General features: G+C 41.9%; 1 protein-coding gene and 1 pseudogene across 1 annotated transcript; one reads left to right on the forward strand and one right to left on the reverse strand.

The window, feature by feature from the left end:
* Window positions 1-743: 743 nt before the first annotated feature.
* LOC103128191 (putative PRAME family member 26) lies at window positions 744-3267 on the forward strand. The gene is made up of 3 exons (XM_016195192.2): window positions 744-1063; window positions 2483-2555; window positions 2653-3267. Exons 1-3 carry the CDS (start codon window positions 744-746, stop codon window positions 3265-3267), a joined length of 1008 nt encoding a protein of 335 aa, XP_016050678.2.
* A 2687-nt stretch (window positions 3268-5954) lies between these two features.
* On the reverse strand, window positions 5955-16003 carry LOC103128192 (PRAME family member 12-like; annotated as a pseudogene).
* Window positions 16004-16675: the final 672 nt, after the last annotated feature.

Raw genomic sequence — 16675 nt, forward strand, 5'->3', positions numbered from 1 at the left:
GCTCTCTCTCACAGAAACTGGTGTATATCTAGATTTTGGGACTTTGTTAGAAAGTGAACCACCTGAGATGAAATTAGAGTATACTATGAAAGGAAAGGTCTCACCCGAGTAATGAAGCTGAAGGGTTGCGCTTTATGCCACATGCACTTAACCCACTGTGCTACCGCCTGATTCCCCTTTGAGTAAATTTTATTTTGAATTTGAAATTTAGACTGTCTTTTTTACTTTATTAATATTTCATTCAACAAGCTGTTACCCTCTGATTGTACTTAGGAATATGACTGACTACCAATTATTTTGAAACTCAAGGAAAGAGAGGGAGCTATTTATAAGAAATGGAAATTTATCTTAGTTCTAAGTGGATAAGTCAAGCGGATGTTAGAGGTTTGAACTACCCTATGATTGTTTTCCCCCTAAATAAAGTAGAATTTTAAGTAGAGAACAGACTACAAACTTTCTAATATTTGTTTACACATTGGAATCTTTTTTTTTTTTTTTTCAGCATTCCTGGTTTCCTATCCAAGAATACGGGGTTGAATATTTTGTGGACCGGAGTCAGCTTCTAAGTAGACTCACAAAGGACGGAACTGGTGACTGAGGGAGCTTCAAGGAATGAGGATGGCGTGCCCTGCTTAGAGGTGTGTGTAGACCTCTACCTCAGTCAGAAACGCACAGATCAGTTCTTCACCTACCTCTTGAACTGGATCCAGGAGAGAAAAGGGGTGCATCTCAGCTGTAAGAAGATGACGGTATATTCCCTGCCCAGCAAAAACGACAGGTTTCTGCATGCCATGCCATTGTGTGGTATCCAGGAGGTGGAAGTACACTGCACCTGGCCATTCTCAGGCCTGCACCTGTTTAGTCAACTTCTGGGCAAGATGAAAAGCCTCCAGAGACTCAGTCTTAACATCGGCATTCCTAAGGATGTCAACCCAGAAGAGTGGGAGAAACGGGCACAGTCTGTCAACCCATTTACTTCTGTGTTCCTGCACTTACACCATCTACAAGAGCTGTACCTGGAATCTCCCTCCTTCTTGCAGGGCCATCTGGACCAGGTGTTCAGGTAGGCTTGTGCTCTGGCAGAATCACAGTGAAGGAGAAAGTGAATGTCAAGTACATTGTCTCACTCATTCTATTACTATTGTTGTTGAATCTATTATTAAATCTTCCTGACCACGTATCAAACCCAATTTATGGAGGTGCCAAAGATTACACTAAGATCAATGGTGCCTCAGTCAGGAAATACCCATTTTCTTTTCTTTTTTTTTTTTATACTTCATCTCTTTCTTCTTCTTCTTCTTCTTCCACTTCTTCTTCTTCTTCTTCTTCTTCTTCTTCTTCTTCTTCTTCTTCTTCTTCTTCTTCTTCTTCTTCTCATACAGAAGAAGCTTGAGAGAAAAGAAAGATGATAGATAGAGACACTTGATCACCTGCTTCACTCTGCTGAAGCTTCCCTCATTCAGGTCAAATAGTCTATTATTATTGTTGTTGTTATTATTAAATTTTCCTTACCATGTATCAAAACTGATTCATGCTGGTGCTAAAGATTAAACTGAGATCAATGGTATGTCAATCATGAATTACTCATTTTTAAATAATAATTTTTATTTATAAAAAGGAAACACTGACAAAAAACATCACATAAGAGGGATACAACTCCACACATTCCTGTCACCAGAATTTTATATTCCATCCCTTCCCCTGACAGCTTTCCTATTCTCTATCCCTCTGGGAGTATGGATCCAAGGTCATTATGGGATGCAGAATGTGGAAAGTCTGGCATCTGTAATTGCTTCCCCACTGAACATGGGTGTTGACAGGTCGATCCATACTCCCAGTCTGTACCTCTCTTTCCCTAGTGGGGCAGGGTTCTGGGGAAGTGAGGCTCCAGGACATATTGGTGGGGTCATCTGCCCAGGATGGCATCATGGTAGCATCTGGAACCTGGTAACTGAAAGAAGACTTAACATATAAAGCCAAACAAATTGTTGACTAATTATTAACACAAAGACTGGAATAATTCAGATGAAGACTTGGGGGTCTCTTTTGTAGATATTTAGTAGGACTATTTTAGTCATATTCCAAAGGGCCCATGATTATTCTACTATTTTTTTTTCCCTGAGCCTGACATCTGATATGCTGGTGTACTCAAGTTATTGTCTGGGGAGATATATTTTTTTTACATTTTATTTATTCTATATTCTATTTTTTTCACTGATCCAGAGAGAAGCTTAAGGGAAAGAGAAGATCGAGACATGAGCCCTGCTACTGCCGAAGCTTCCCCCATTCATGTCAAACAGTGTTTGACACACTGACCAGTTTTCTCTGAGTCTCCTATCTGAGTCTCTTCTAGCACAAGCATGTACAAAGTCCATACATTCAAAAAAAAAAAAAAGAAAAGAAGAAGAAAGGAAGAAAAGAAAAATGTGCCATTCTCTGCCTGATACATGAGGAAATGTGTTTTGGAAATTGTCTGCTCCAGCCCCAGGTTCAGGAAGAGGTGGAAGAGCTCAGTTCAAACATCATTGGTCTACTTGGGGGGTGACTTTGTCAGAGTAACCTTGAACAGTGTGTATGATCACCACCACCCTTTCAACTTACACTCTCCTGCCAACCCGTGGTCCATTCTAAGCTCTCTGTCTCTCTCCCCAGGTATATAACAGCCCTCTGGAGGTCTTCTCACTCACTAACTGCACACTTACAGAAGAAGACTTGACTCACCTGTTCCAGAGCCCACATATCACTCACCTGAAGGACCTGTGTCTGAGGGGAGTCCCTCTGACCTCTGTCAGGGAGCCCCTGCGAGCTCTGCTAGAGTTAAATGCAGCCACCCTCCAGCACCTGGACCTGGGTCAGTGTGGCCTCCAGGACCCCCAGCTTGAGGCCCTGCTCCCTGCCCTGAGCAGCTGCTCCCAGCTAAACTCCCTCAGCCTGCATGGGAACCACCTGTCCATGGCCACCCTGGAGAAGCTGCTGCATTGCACCTCGGGACTGCAGCATTTGTGTCTCCAGTTGTTTCCTGCCCCTCTGGAGAGTTTCAGCCCCCACAGAGTTCTGCAGTCTGGGACATTTAATTTGCTTTGTATTCAGATCTCAAAGATTCTCAGGGACCTAGGACACCCCAGGTCCATCGTTTTGACCACTGGTCACTGCAAATACTGTGCCAAGATGGTGTTCAGAAACTGGGAGCCCATGATTCTACCCTGCTTGCTTTGTCTGTGTGACTACACGAGGCTGTCTTTTAGCCTCACAGGACGTGACATCTAGCAGCTTTGTCCCTCAATGTGCACACACAACTCTGCCTCTGCCATCATCACCCTGTGATGGGGAAGCAAAGGAGACCCAGCTCAGAGCCAGCCTGCAGGGAATACATGTGACTCTCAACTTTGAAGAACCAAATGGGCATTTTTCTAGTGAAATCAGAGTCACCAGTGATTGGATCTGATTTGCAGTTGTAATTTGCGTGGAAGTTCAAGCAGGAGATTTTCTTTGCTGGATTTTTCATGAAATGTTGAGAAATAAAATGGATCTCAATGCCGTCTCTCGCCTTTGCTCTTCATCTTGCTGTCAGAACCTGTCATCTCTGGTAGTGCTAGGGAAAAGAATGTGAGCAGAGAGACCATCTAAGAACCATCACAGACCACAGGGAACCTTGATGTTGTCCGCAGCCACCTGATCATTTCTTTATATATTTATTTACTAAAAGTCAGGAATAGAGAACATCAGTGCCCCAACAGCTTGTCTGTGAAACTCTGCTGAGGTAATGTACCAGAACTATGGCCCATGTTACTTTAAATTCTGTCTTGTGTAAAGCATCATCCCAAAGATAACTATTTTTCATTTTTTAAAAATGTTAAATATTTATTTTCCCTTGTGTTGACTTTTTTGTTTTTATTGTTATTGTAGTTATTGTTATTGTTGTTATTGATGTCATAGTTGTTAGATAGGACAGAGAGAAATGGAGAGAGGTGGAAAAGACAGAGGCGGGAGAGAAAGCAAGACACCTGCAGACCTGCTTCCCCACCTGTGAAGCAACTCCCCTGCAGGTGGGGAGCAGGGTCTCCAACCAGGATCTACCTGCACTTAAACTGCTGTGCTGCCGCCCAACTTCCTCAATGATAATTTTTCAAAATTTTGGTCTATACTCCCAGAGGAGGAGGAATGTTAGGAAAAGATGACTAGAGGACTCTGAAACCCAATTCCATCAGGACCCATAGAGAAAAGAGAGAGAGAAAGGGAGAGGGAGAAGGAGAGAGAGAGATGAAGAAAAGGAAATTCAGAGGTAGTAAAAGGTTCACATGTGACTTAAAATGGAAGAGAAAGTAGGACCATAGGGGAAAAAATAGGGAAAATTAGAGATAGATATTTATGGAAATAGTAGTCAACCCAAATCTATGACCTTGGGAGAATTACTGCAATTTCCAGTTAAGGGTACTGGGATATAGAACTCTGGTGGTGGGAATGGTGTGAAGTTGTATCCCTCTTGTTGTGTAACTCTACACATCACTAATACAATGCTGAAAGATCATTTTTAATTGTAGTAGTTAACTTGCTCTCCTGTAACCCTTCAAGAAATCTTTATAGACGTAACTGATAAACCATGGATCTAGCCTAAAGCAGATTGGACTATCTTCAAAATTGCAAAATCATTAGAGAGGACCCCATTTTGTCTTGTTAATGATCTGGAAAATTTCCTTTTATGCTTCATACAGATTTTTTTTGTTGTTTTTTTGCCAGAGTTTCTGTTCAGCTCCTGTTTCTGGTATGATTGGGCTTTGAAAATAGATAATTTGGTGTCTCTGGTTCTGCAATTCCATTATGCTAATCTACTCATGACAATTTAAAAAATTATTCTATTTTTCTTTCTATTTTGCTCAATACATCATTTACTTTCTACCGGATCAGTTGAGAGGGGAATTAGAGAAAGGGGGAGAGAGAGAGACACCTGTGTCTTTACTTGATTTCTGTAACCTTCCCACTGCAGGGGGTACTGAGGCCTTGAGCCTGGGCTTTCTCACTGTGCACTGTGCTCTCAGGAGTGTAGGAGCCATCATCCTGTCCCTCCACACAGCTTTGCTTTGAGGAGGTGCTGCATTAAATCCTCATGCTCTCCCTGTCCTCAGTGAGGAGGGTTCCCTTTATTCCCTCCACTGAAGCACAGCTTCTCTCCCACCAACAGCCAACAGACCTTTCCAGAATCCAGCTTGTTCCTGCTCTAGGCAAAGTCTCTTGTTGCAGTTAACTCAGCTCAAACTGCACTGGACCTGGACAAAAGGCACCAAGCAAACACTTCCTGCTGGGCCTCAGGGCTGGGGCTGCTGGGCTAGGGACCTTAGGGCAGGACTTCACTTTCCTGGGAAGGGAGGAGCCTGATGCTCACTCCATTGCTCTGATCTTGTGGGATCCAGTGAGATGAAGCCTCGGAGGCCTTGGCCCTGGGGAGGACCTACACTGAGAGCTCAGGCCATTTCCTGCTTTCTCCCTGCTGGCAGAAGTCTGCATGTTGACCCTACAATTGCACCCTGTACTCAGGATAGTTAGGCAAAGGAGCCTGGGATTCTCCAGATTTAACAGCCTTGGGGTAAAGAGAAGCAGGATGGACCGCTGAAGCACAAAATCCCCAGTCTGCAGTATTTTACTGCCACCTGCTGGCAGATCAGTAGGACACAAGCAGGAAATGTCAGCAAGACTTTTATCAGTAAACTGAAAACTCTGGTATCTATACAAGAGGAAAACAATTATTTGTGTTGAGAAGTATGTAAATATTGGAATTCAGAAATTGTAGTAATAAGGTGATTTTTTAAAAGAATTTATTTATTTATTCATGAGAAAGTACCAGCCATCACTCTGGTACATGTGCTGCCGGGGATCGAACCCAGGACCTCATGCTTGAGAGTCTAGTGCCTTAGCCACTGCACCACCTCCTGGACCACAAAGTGATTTAATCAAGGAGTTCATGCACATATTTTATAAATGTTGACACTGGTTTTGCATATCATCTGAAGAGAAGCATGGACATTAATTTTTCTTAGATTCAAGGGGACAATTGTACCCCTATATTCACAGCTGCCATCCTCACACTCCAGCTGTGGAGAGAGCTGAAATGCCCATGTACAGAAGATTGGAAGAAGAAGTTAGGGGACTCTTGGGAGTACTACCCTACAGCTTGAAAAGATGATACTGGGTCCTTTAGGACCGATGGAGCTAGGGGTGATTGTGCTCAGTGAAGTGAGTAAGGAGGTGACAGACTAGGGAGTTTCTGTCATACATGGAAACATGGAATAGAGTATTAAAGCACGTGGATTCCCCCTCACACACATCACAGGAAAGGAGCTTGTTTTGTAAGAATTGTGACATCTATTGCTAGGAATGAGGTCACTGAATTTTGACAGTGGGGGTGTCATGGAATATGCTCCCAAAATATTATCTTACCTATTCTATTTTATATTATTTTATATTGATATTATCACAGCACTATTCATCTCTGGCTTTTGGTGCTGCTTTGCATTTAACTTAGAATATGTGGCATCTCTGGTATCAAAATTATGGGCCTGAGATAGAGGTTAGAGTGCTTTGTGGTCACCAGTCTTCATGTAATGAAAACATTTGCACATGAGCCCACAGCTGTACTATAAATAATCAACACCTGTCAAATGAAGCAAATGGGCACACTAGAAAAATGTTTAAAGATGAAACATATACAACACCTCATCCAACACCATATCTGTGCCTACCTGTGCCCAAATTAACCTTAACAGTAATTAGAGAGCTATATCCATTTATTGCCCTCCTCCCTCCCTCATTTGATAGTGCCTGACGATACATTCATGTATAAAGCTTCTATCCCATAAATGAAAAGAATACCCTGTAGCTGTTGTTTACCTCCCTAATTTCTCTTTTATATTTTTATATTACAGAATTGCATGTCAACAGGGGTTTGAATGCACACCATTCCTGCCACCAGAGTTCTGAATCTTCAGTCTCCCCAAGGCAATCCACCACAGTTTTGCTCTGCTATAAGGTTATAGACATGGGCTAACCATCATCTCTACAACTGTCTGTCCACATTTATACATATTTGCTCCTTTTTATTGTGATTCAATCCTCTCTTCCACTCCAAGCCACCCATGGCATCATAACTACCTCATACATCTCTCTACTTTTCCTTCTCTCTCTGGGTGCTGATGGAGCTTGAGTTCAGAGTCCTCTTATCTTCATCCTATCACTTCTCTCCTGCTGGGAGTCTGGATCAAGGTTGTTTATGTGGAGTAAAAGGTAGGAGTTCTGGTTTCTGTAACTGCTTCTCCACTGAGCATGAGTGTTGATAGGTCAACCCATACCCTCAGCTTGTTTCTATCTTTCCCAGGGCATATTGGTGAGGTTGTCTGCCCAGAGAAGTTGGGATAGAGTCATGGTAGCATCTGTAACTTTGTGTCTGGAGGGTGGCATAACCTAAGTTGAGACAAAATGGTTAATGAACAGGAACCAAAAAGTAGGATTAGAGTAGATGACATTAGGGACTTTAAGGGTAGAAGAAAGCAGAAAATCCATCTTAGGCATGTTCCTGGGCCACACAACTATGGTAGTTTTGCTTGAGTTTGGTAGGTAGCTTGAAATTGCCTACAAGGATAATGAATAGGGTAGCTATCAAGGAATGTGATTGGATATGATGCTCTGGGGGTGGGCATTGTGTGTAAACATACCCCTTTTATCCTATAGTCTTTTCAATATTACCATTTTATAAGTAAAAAATAAAAGTAGAAAAATAACTAATAAAAATAATTTTGAAAAGGGGGGGAATGTAAATAGCATAATGGTTATGAAAACAGACTCTCATGCCTGAGGCTCCAAAGTGTCAGGTTCAATCCCCCACACCACCATAAGCCATAAGAGCTGGGAAGTTAAATTAAAAAAAACGAAAGTTGGTAGAAAAATGTACATAGACAAGTAAGAGATGGAATTGAGATCCATTTTATTTCTCAACCCTTCATGACATCTACCAAGGAAAATCTCCCATATGACCTTCAACCCAAATTATAACTCAACATGCTTTGTAGTTATTTACAAAATGTGTAATTCTGATTATTTTTAAAAATATTTTATTTATTTATTAATGAGAAAGATAGGAGGAGAGAGAAAGAACCAGACATCACTCTGGCATATGTGCTGGGGGGGATAGAACTCAGGACCTCCTGCTTGAGAGTACAAAGCATTTTCACTGTGACAACTCCTGGACCACTATAATTCTGATTCTGTTAGACAAGTGTGCATTTAGTCCCTTCAGACTTAAGAGTCAAATGTATTCCTGCATTCTTTTTTTAAAGATATTATTTATTTATTCATGAGAAATGATAACAGAGAAAAAGAACCAGACATCACTCTGGTACATGTGCTGCTGGGGACTGAACTCAGGACCTCATGCTTGAGAGTCCAATGGCTTATCCACTGCACCACCTCCCTGACAACCATTCGCTGCATTCTAACAGTGATGCTGGGTCACTTTTTCTTCTCCATCTCATGGACATGTTGCCAGTATCAAATTGCGTACGCATTGAGAAGCAAAATTGTTACATGTCACATGTTTTGAGTCTAAAAGACAGCTTCTTATAGTGATTTATACAAGGCCAGCAAGGTAGAATCATGGGCTTCCAGTTTCTGAAAATCTTCTTGCCACAATAAAAGCAGTGACTAGAGCTCACCAAGATGGACCTGGGGTGTCCTAGGTCCCTGAGAATCTTTAAGATCTGAGTACAAAGCAAATCAAATGTTTCAGGCTGGAGAGTTCCCTGGGTGCTGAAAATCTCCAGAGGGACAGGAAACAGCTGGAAACATAAATGCTCGAGCCCTGAGGTGGAGCGCAGCAGCTTCTCCAGGGTGGCCATGGACAGGCGGTTCCCATGCAGGCTGAAGGAGCTGAGCTGGGAGCAGCTGCTCAGGGCAGGGAGCAGGGCCTCAAGCTAGCGGTCCTGGAGGCCACACAGACCCAGGTCCAGGTGCTGGAGGGTGGCTGCATTTACCTCCAGTAGAGCTCGCAGGGGCTCCCTGACAGAGGTCAGAGGGACTCCCCTCAGACACAGGTCCTTCAGGTGAGTGATGTGTGGGCTCTGGAACAGGTGAGTCAAGTCTTCTTCTGTAAGTGTGCAGTTAGTGAGTGAGAAGACCTCCAGGGGGTCATTAAGATACCTGGGAAGAGAGAGGGAGAGAGATTAGGATCCAGAATGTATTTGGCACAGTTTCAGTACTGTGGGAGGTGATAAGATACACCAAGGCTCATGTTTACTCTCAACCTCAACTAGTCCAGTGCTATTTAAGGCAGAATCTTTTTGTCAGTCTTCATATGAGCCTGGCATTGAATTCTTGCAATTTCTAAAACACATTTCTTCATTGTCATGCAAAGATATGCACACCTCTCTCTCTCTCTCTCTCTCTCTCTCTCTCTCTCTTCCTAGTTGAAGATAATAATAATATCTGGTAGAACATTACCTAAGAATTCTGGACAGTCCATTCAAATGTATTGGCACTCTGGCAGCAGTATTGGATAGAAATGAAAATACTCTCACTCAGGCTGCCTTCAGACGTTCTTTGGACTCTGTCCTATCTCTGGGCTGGGTAAGACCATTAGGTCACAAACCAAACCTGTGCAAAGTCCCACAGCAACTACTGGTCCTGCCATTCTCCAGGGACTCTCTGATATATCTCCACACTCAACATATGTTTGGCTAATTTCCTCATTCCTCAGTTGTAGCCTGTTTAGTGCATGTTTGCACTGTCTGTGTATTCACAATCCTGCCTGTCACAGCTTGCAGTCCATAAACTGCATTGTGTGCAGACTTCTTCTTTCAATTATCTTTATTTTTTTTTATATGAACAGTCATGAATCCAAAGGAAAGTTGGTAATAGAGAAGAAGAGAGGCAGAGAGGCACCTGCATCATTACTTCAGCACTTAAAAACTTTCCCTCTGCAGGTGGGGACCAGGGACTTGAACCCAGGTCCTTGTGCACTGCAATACCTGTGCTCAACCAAGTGCACCACCACCTCGTCCCTGGGATCTCTCTGCACAGTCCCCTTCAATAATATTTGTCCAGTCATCTAAGAGACTGCTTCAGACCGGAACCTGAGTACAACCTCACTAGACTGATTATTCCACCAAACATCTCAGTAAGGTGTCCCTTCCATAACTCTGTGAAAGCACAAACAAACAACCTGATCACACGCCATAAAGGCCTAAAAGAAGAACAAAGGGACCATAAAGCAACAGGAAGGACAGAAATTACTAAAGTTAGGGCAGAAATAAATAACATTGAAAATAAGAAAACCATACAAAAGATCAACAAAAGTAAATGTTTGGTTCTTCGAAAGAGTGAACAAAATCAACAAACCTTTAGCCAGATTCAAAAAAAAAAGAGAGAGAGAGAGAGAAGATCCAAATAAGTCAGTTTATAAATGAAAAAGGAGATATCACAACAGACCCCACAGAAATTCAATGCATCATGCGAGGCTTCTATAACAACTATATGCCATCAAGTTAGAGAACCTGGAAGAAATGTATGTTTCTCCTCGGGAAACATGAGACAGGGAATCCAGAAAGTCCAAGGAGAAATCTTCGTGCATCTTCCAAGCTCTATGATCACGGTAATAAGGAACCAAAGTTCCTGGTCAGGGAACCAAAGTGTGGCCCAGAGCAAAATGTTCCAGAGACAGAGAAACTGTCTTATGAAGGAAGAGTAGAAGCTTTGGGAAACCTCTTCATAAGTAGAAAGGCAGCCCATGGTGGACAGGTAGCCAAGTTTACTTATATAGGGGATGGGCAGGTTAGGACCCACGTTGGTTGGGCGCCATATGCCAGTCCCTGTTCAGGGCGCCATTTGCCAGGCTAGCTTCATTGTTGGGAGACAGATGACCAGGGACTCATGGCTGAGCTGAGAAGCAGCATCTCTTTATTCATGTGGAACACAGAGCAAGCTAAGCTATCTCTAATCACAATCCTGTCCTCATATATCCTGAGGTGAAAGTGTCAGGTCCGAAGAGGATGTATGTAGGATGGGGGGTGGGGAGAAGGAAAAATCATGCAAAACAATGATGATTAAACCAATGCCCTGGAGGCAGGGTAGTGCTTAGTTAACAGTGGTTATGTAAATAGAATACAGTGTTAAGCAGGGGGGATTAAACCAATGAAACAGAAGGGGTCTTAGAAGCATACCAACACCAAGAATAAAAGTTCTGGACCAGATGGTTTTACAAATGAATTCTACAAAACCTTCAAATAAGAACTAATACTTCTACTTTTAAAAGTAGAAGATTAAAGACAATGGAATACTCCCTTCCAGTTTCTATGAAGTCAGCATCACTTTGACACCAAAAGAAGACAGGGAGACAATGAAAAAAGAAAACTACAGATCAATATCTCTGATGAACATAGATTCTAAAATATTGAACAAAATTCTAGCCAACCGGATACAGCAGTATATTAAAAATATTGTTCATCATGACCAAGTGGAGTTTATACCTGGGATGCAAGGATGGTTTAGCATATGTAAATCAATCAGCATGATCCACCACATCAATAAAAGCAAAACCAAAGACCACAAGGTTATATCAGTAGATGCAGAGAAAGCCTTTGAGAAAATACAACATCCCTTTATGATCAAAATGCTACAAACAATAGGAATAGATGGAAAATTCTTCAAGATAGTGGATTCTATATATAGCAAACCTACAGCCAACATCATACTCAATGGTGAAAAACTGGAAGCATTTCCCCTCAGATCAGGTACTAGACAGGGCTGTCCACTATCACCATTACTATTCAACATAGTGTTGGAAGTTCTTGCCATAGCAATCAGGCAGAAGCACGGAATTAAAGGCATACAGACTGGAAGAGAAGAAGTAAAATCTTCCTATTTGCAGATGACATGATAGTATACATAGAAAACCCTAAGAAATCCAGAAGAAGCTTTTGGAAATCATCAGGCAATACAGTAAGCTGTCAGGCTAGAAAATTAATATTCAAAGTCAGTGGCATTCCTCTATGCAAACACTAAGTTAGAAGAAGTTGAAATCCAGAAACAATTCCTTTTTTACTACAGCAACAAAAACAATAAAATATCTAGGAATAAATCTAACCAAAGAAGTGAAAAGATTGTACACTGAAAATTATGAGTCACTATTAAGAGCTCAAGGAAATTGAAAAAGACACAAAGAAGTGGAAAGATATTCCATGTTCATGGGTTGGAAGAATTAACATCATCAAAATGAATATACTACTCAGAGCTATACACAAATTTAATGCTATCCCCATCAAGATCCTAACCACCCTTTCTAGGAGAATATAACAAATGCTACAAATGTTTATCTGGAACCAGAAAATATCTATAATTGCCAAAATAATCTTGAGAAGAACAGAACTGGAGGCATCATACTCCCAGATCTCAAACTGTATTAATAGGGCCATTGTCATCAAAACTGCTAGGTACTGAAACATGAATACACACACTGACCAGTGGCATAGAATTGAAAGTCCAGAAGTAAGCCACCACACCTACGGACATCTAATCTTTGACAAAGGGACCCAGACTATTAAATGGGGAATGCAGAGTCTCTTCAACAAGTGGTGTTGGAAAAAATGGGTTGAAACATGCAGGAGAATGAAACTGAACCACTATATTTCACCAAATAAAAGCAAATCCCAAAGGGATCAAGGACTTGGATGTTAGACCACAAACTATCAGATACTTAGACTAAAATATTGGCAGAACTCTTTTCCACATAAATTTTAAAGATATCTTCAATGAAACGAATCCAATTACAAAGAAGACTAAGTCAAGCATAAACCTATGGTACTACATCAAATTTAAAAAGTTTCTGCACAGCAAAAGAAATTACTACCCAAACCAAGAGACCCCTCACAGAATGGGAGAAGGTCTTTCACACCATACACCAGACAAGAGTTTAATAATAAAAATATATAAAGAGCTTGTCAAACTCAACAAGGAGATAACAAATGACCCCATCCAAATATGGGGAGAGGACATGGACATAATATTAACCACAAAAGAGATCCAAAAGGCCGGGAAACACATGAAAAAATACTCCAAGTCTCTAATTTTCAGAGAAATGTAAATAAACACAACAATGAGATACCACTTCACTCCTGTGAGAATGTCATATGTCAGAAAAGTTAAAAGCAGGAAATGCTGGAGAGGTTGTGGAGTCAAAAGTACCTTGTATGGAATCTTGTATGGTGCTTGAAGAAATCATGTTAAGTGAAAATAACCAGAAACAGAAAAATGAATATGTGATGATTTCACTCTCAAGCAGAAGTTGAAAATCAAGATCAGAAGAGGAAACACAAGTAGAACCTGTACTTAATTTACTATATTGCACCAAAGTAAAAGTCTATGGATGGGTGTGGTGGGGAGAGTACAGGTCCTGGAAAAGGATGACAGAGGGCCTAGTGGGGGTTGTCTTGTTATGAGGAAAACTGAGAAATGTCATGAATGTACAAACTACTGTATTTACTGTAAAAATGTAAAACATGAATTCCCTAATAAAGAGGGTAAAAAGAGGAGTGGAATAGTATAGTGATTATGTAAAATGTCTTTCATTTCTGAATCATCATGTTCTCAGATTTAATCTCTAGCACTAACATAAACTAGCTTTTAGAGGCAATCTGGCAAATGAGATGAATAAATCATGGTTAATAATAGAACTGTGAAGCAAGGAACTTCAGATCCAATGTTTCCTGCACAGTCACTTTGTCCGGGATACAATCCTACCTGAGCAGCTGGTCCAGATGGCCCTGGAGGAAGGAGGGAGATTCCAGATACAGCTCCTGAAGATGAAGTAGCTGGAAGAAATCAGCTATTAATGGGATGATAGAATGATACCATTCCCCCAATAAACTGGAGAAGATTCCCACAGGTGTGATGATATTCAGACAGAGTCTCCTGAGATTTTTTTATCTTGCTCAGATATGGACCAAACATTTGTAGGTTGGAGGATTTAAAGGTGCAATATATTGTCATCTCCTTGACATCACACAATGGCAGTGTATGCAGAAGCCTGATATGCCATCTTCTCGTGGCAAGTATTATCACTGTCTTACAAGAAAGGTGTACTCCTTGTCTTTGATTGACCCAGTTCAACACGTAGGTAAGAAACTTATCTTCAGGTGCTACACTGAGGTAGAGGTCTACCCACACCTCCAAGAAGAGCCTGACCTTCTCTTTCCTTGAAGGTTCCTCAGCCACTAGTTCTCTCCTTTATGAGTACACTGGCAAGTTGACTCCAGCCCACACTCTCCAGAACGTCTGCCCAGTGTTGCGTAAGTCCAGCACCTGCAGTTTACACCTGTTTTGGGTAAGTAGGACATTGATGAAGACAGAAAACATGAACAGAGAATTTGACCCAGAGGGCCAGCATTTGCCAGGCTCTGCCCAAGTCTGCTATTTCCTCATATTTCAGATTCCACCTACACTCTCCCCACTTCTCTTCTAACTTTCTTCATCAAATTTCCACATTACATATTTAATATTCAGTAAACTGAGAGAATAAAAACTACTATGATGCTATACCATTGCAACTGCATTAAAGTCAACCTAGAGGGTGGGGGCGATAGTATAATTGTTATGCAAACAGACTCTCATGCCTGGAGCTCCAAAATCCTAGGTTCAATACCCCATACCATCATAAGCCAGAGCTGAGCAGTGCTCTAGTCTCTCTCTATCTCCATCTCTCTCAAAAATAAATATTTTTTTAAAAGTCAACCTAGAAAGTAGAAGACACCTTTTCCCTCCTGCTCTCTTTCCATCTTTCTTTCTGCTAGTTTTGTGCCTTTGGCAAAGTGACTTCTCTGCTGGTGACCTCTCTGTTGACTCCATTTAGATAGAGATTTTTCACAGGGAGGGAAACTGTAATAGTGTAATGGTGATGGAAAAAATACTCTGATGCCTAAAGCTTAAGGTCTAAATCACTTAAAATATATGCTAAAGCAAAGTCATGCCATGAAATGAGAAAATAAATAATATGGATAGAAAGGCTGACTACCGGGAGTCGGGCGGTAGCACAGCGGGTTAAGCGCAGGTGGCGCTAAGCACAGGACCAGCGGAGGGATCCCGGTTCGAACCCCCGGCTCCCCACCTGCAGGGGAGTCACTTCACAGGTGGTGAAGCAGGTCTGCAGGTGTCTGTCTTTCTCTCCCCCTCTCTGTCTTCCCCTCCTCTCTCCATTTCTCTCTTTCCTATCCAACAACAATGACATCAATAATAACTACAACAACAAAACAACAAGGGCAACAAAATAAATAAATAAATGAATAAAAACAAACAAAAAAAAGTTTAAAAAAAAAAAGAAAAGCTGACTACCTCTCCACTACATTTGAAGCTTCCTCCATGAGGGTGCTTAGGGTCTAGAACTTGTGCTGAGATTCTTGGCATCATGTGTACATTTGAGCTATATCTCTGAACAGAAACAAACTTTTTTCCTCTTTTTACAAAAACACTATTCAGCTCTGTCTTGTGGTGCAGGGGATTGAACATGGCACTTAGAAGCCTCAGGCATAAGGGTATCTTTTAAAAGAGAGCTCCTCAATGGGCAGTGAGCTGTCACATTGGCATTAGAAGCCTTGGGTCCTCCACATGGGCCTCCACTCTACCTGACCCAGCTGTCTTCCACAGACCACAGACCTTCCCTGACTATGGATCCTCCTTACCTGGGGGGAACTTCCTGCTTGAGCAGGACATCAATTCCATCCATCACAGCTTTGAAACTTTGATTCTCAGGCTGTAAATCTGGAACCAGGGCTCCCAGAGGGAGACTTTCAAAGGGCCAGGTCTGCACTAGAGCCTTCAGGGTCTCCCAGTGTCTGTGAGTGTGTGCTACCAGAAACAGACTTGGGAAGAGCTCTGCAGGCAGGTCCTTCAGGGAAGAAATGGTCAAGTTGTCATCCCTCAGCAGGCTCTGAATGGCCAGTTGTAGGAGACTGAATGGATTGTTGTAGCTCATCTTGAATCTTCTCAGGCAGCAAACCTGTGGGAACAACAATGAAAAGGACATGATTTGCAAGGCATCATGAGAATGCCAGAGTCCATCATACTGCTCTCCAAGGAACTACTTCAGCAGCTAAGTCACAGCTCTGTCAGGTGAGTGAGAAATGGTGGCAGAGTCTCCACAGTTAGTTACTGGAAAAATCAGTGATTTTTGAATCAGTGATTCAAAAATCAGTGATGGATTCAAGGAACCAAAGAGTCACCAACACACAGGGTGTCATTCTATTTAAGTTAGATATTTTGATATGTGATTATAACACCCAGGCAGTGAGGGAGTCAGGCGGTAGGTAGCACAGTGGGTTACAGACTGGTGTAAGGATCCCAATCAAGCCCCCGGCTCCCCACTTGCAGTTGAGCCCCTTCACAGGCGGTGAAGCAGATTTGCAGGTGTCTGTCTTTCTCTCCCCTATCTGTCTTCCCCTCCCCTTTCCATTTCTCTCTGTCCTATCCAACAACGACGACATCAATAACAACTGTAATAACTACAACAATAAAAACCATGGCAGCAAAAGGGAATAAATAAATAAATAAATATTAAAAAAACAACCAGTCAATAACACCACTGTAATAAAGCTGAGAGTTCAAATCAAGAAGCAGTGGACATACAGCTCTATGGAGCATCTCTTTA

This window comes from Erinaceus europaeus, chromosome 11 (genome assembly GCF_950295315.1).
Source record: "Erinaceus europaeus chromosome 11, mEriEur2.1, whole genome shotgun sequence".
In the NCBI taxonomy this organism is placed as follows: Eukaryota; Metazoa; Chordata; class Mammalia; order Eulipotyphla; family Erinaceidae; genus Erinaceus; species Erinaceus europaeus.

Coding starts and splice junctions, on each gene's coding strand:
- LOC103128191 (XM_016195192.2), top strand. CDS start 744: ATGACGGTATATTCCCTGCCCAGCAAAAACGACAGGTTTCTGCATGCC. Junction 1,064..2,482: donor CATCTGGACCAGGTGTTCAG/GTAGGCTTGTGC, acceptor TGTCTGCTCCAG/CCCCAGGTTCAGGAAGAGGT. Junction 2,556..2,652: donor TGGGGGGTGACTTTGTCAGA/GTAACCTTGAAC, acceptor CTCTCTCCCCAG/GTATATAACAGCCCTCTGGA.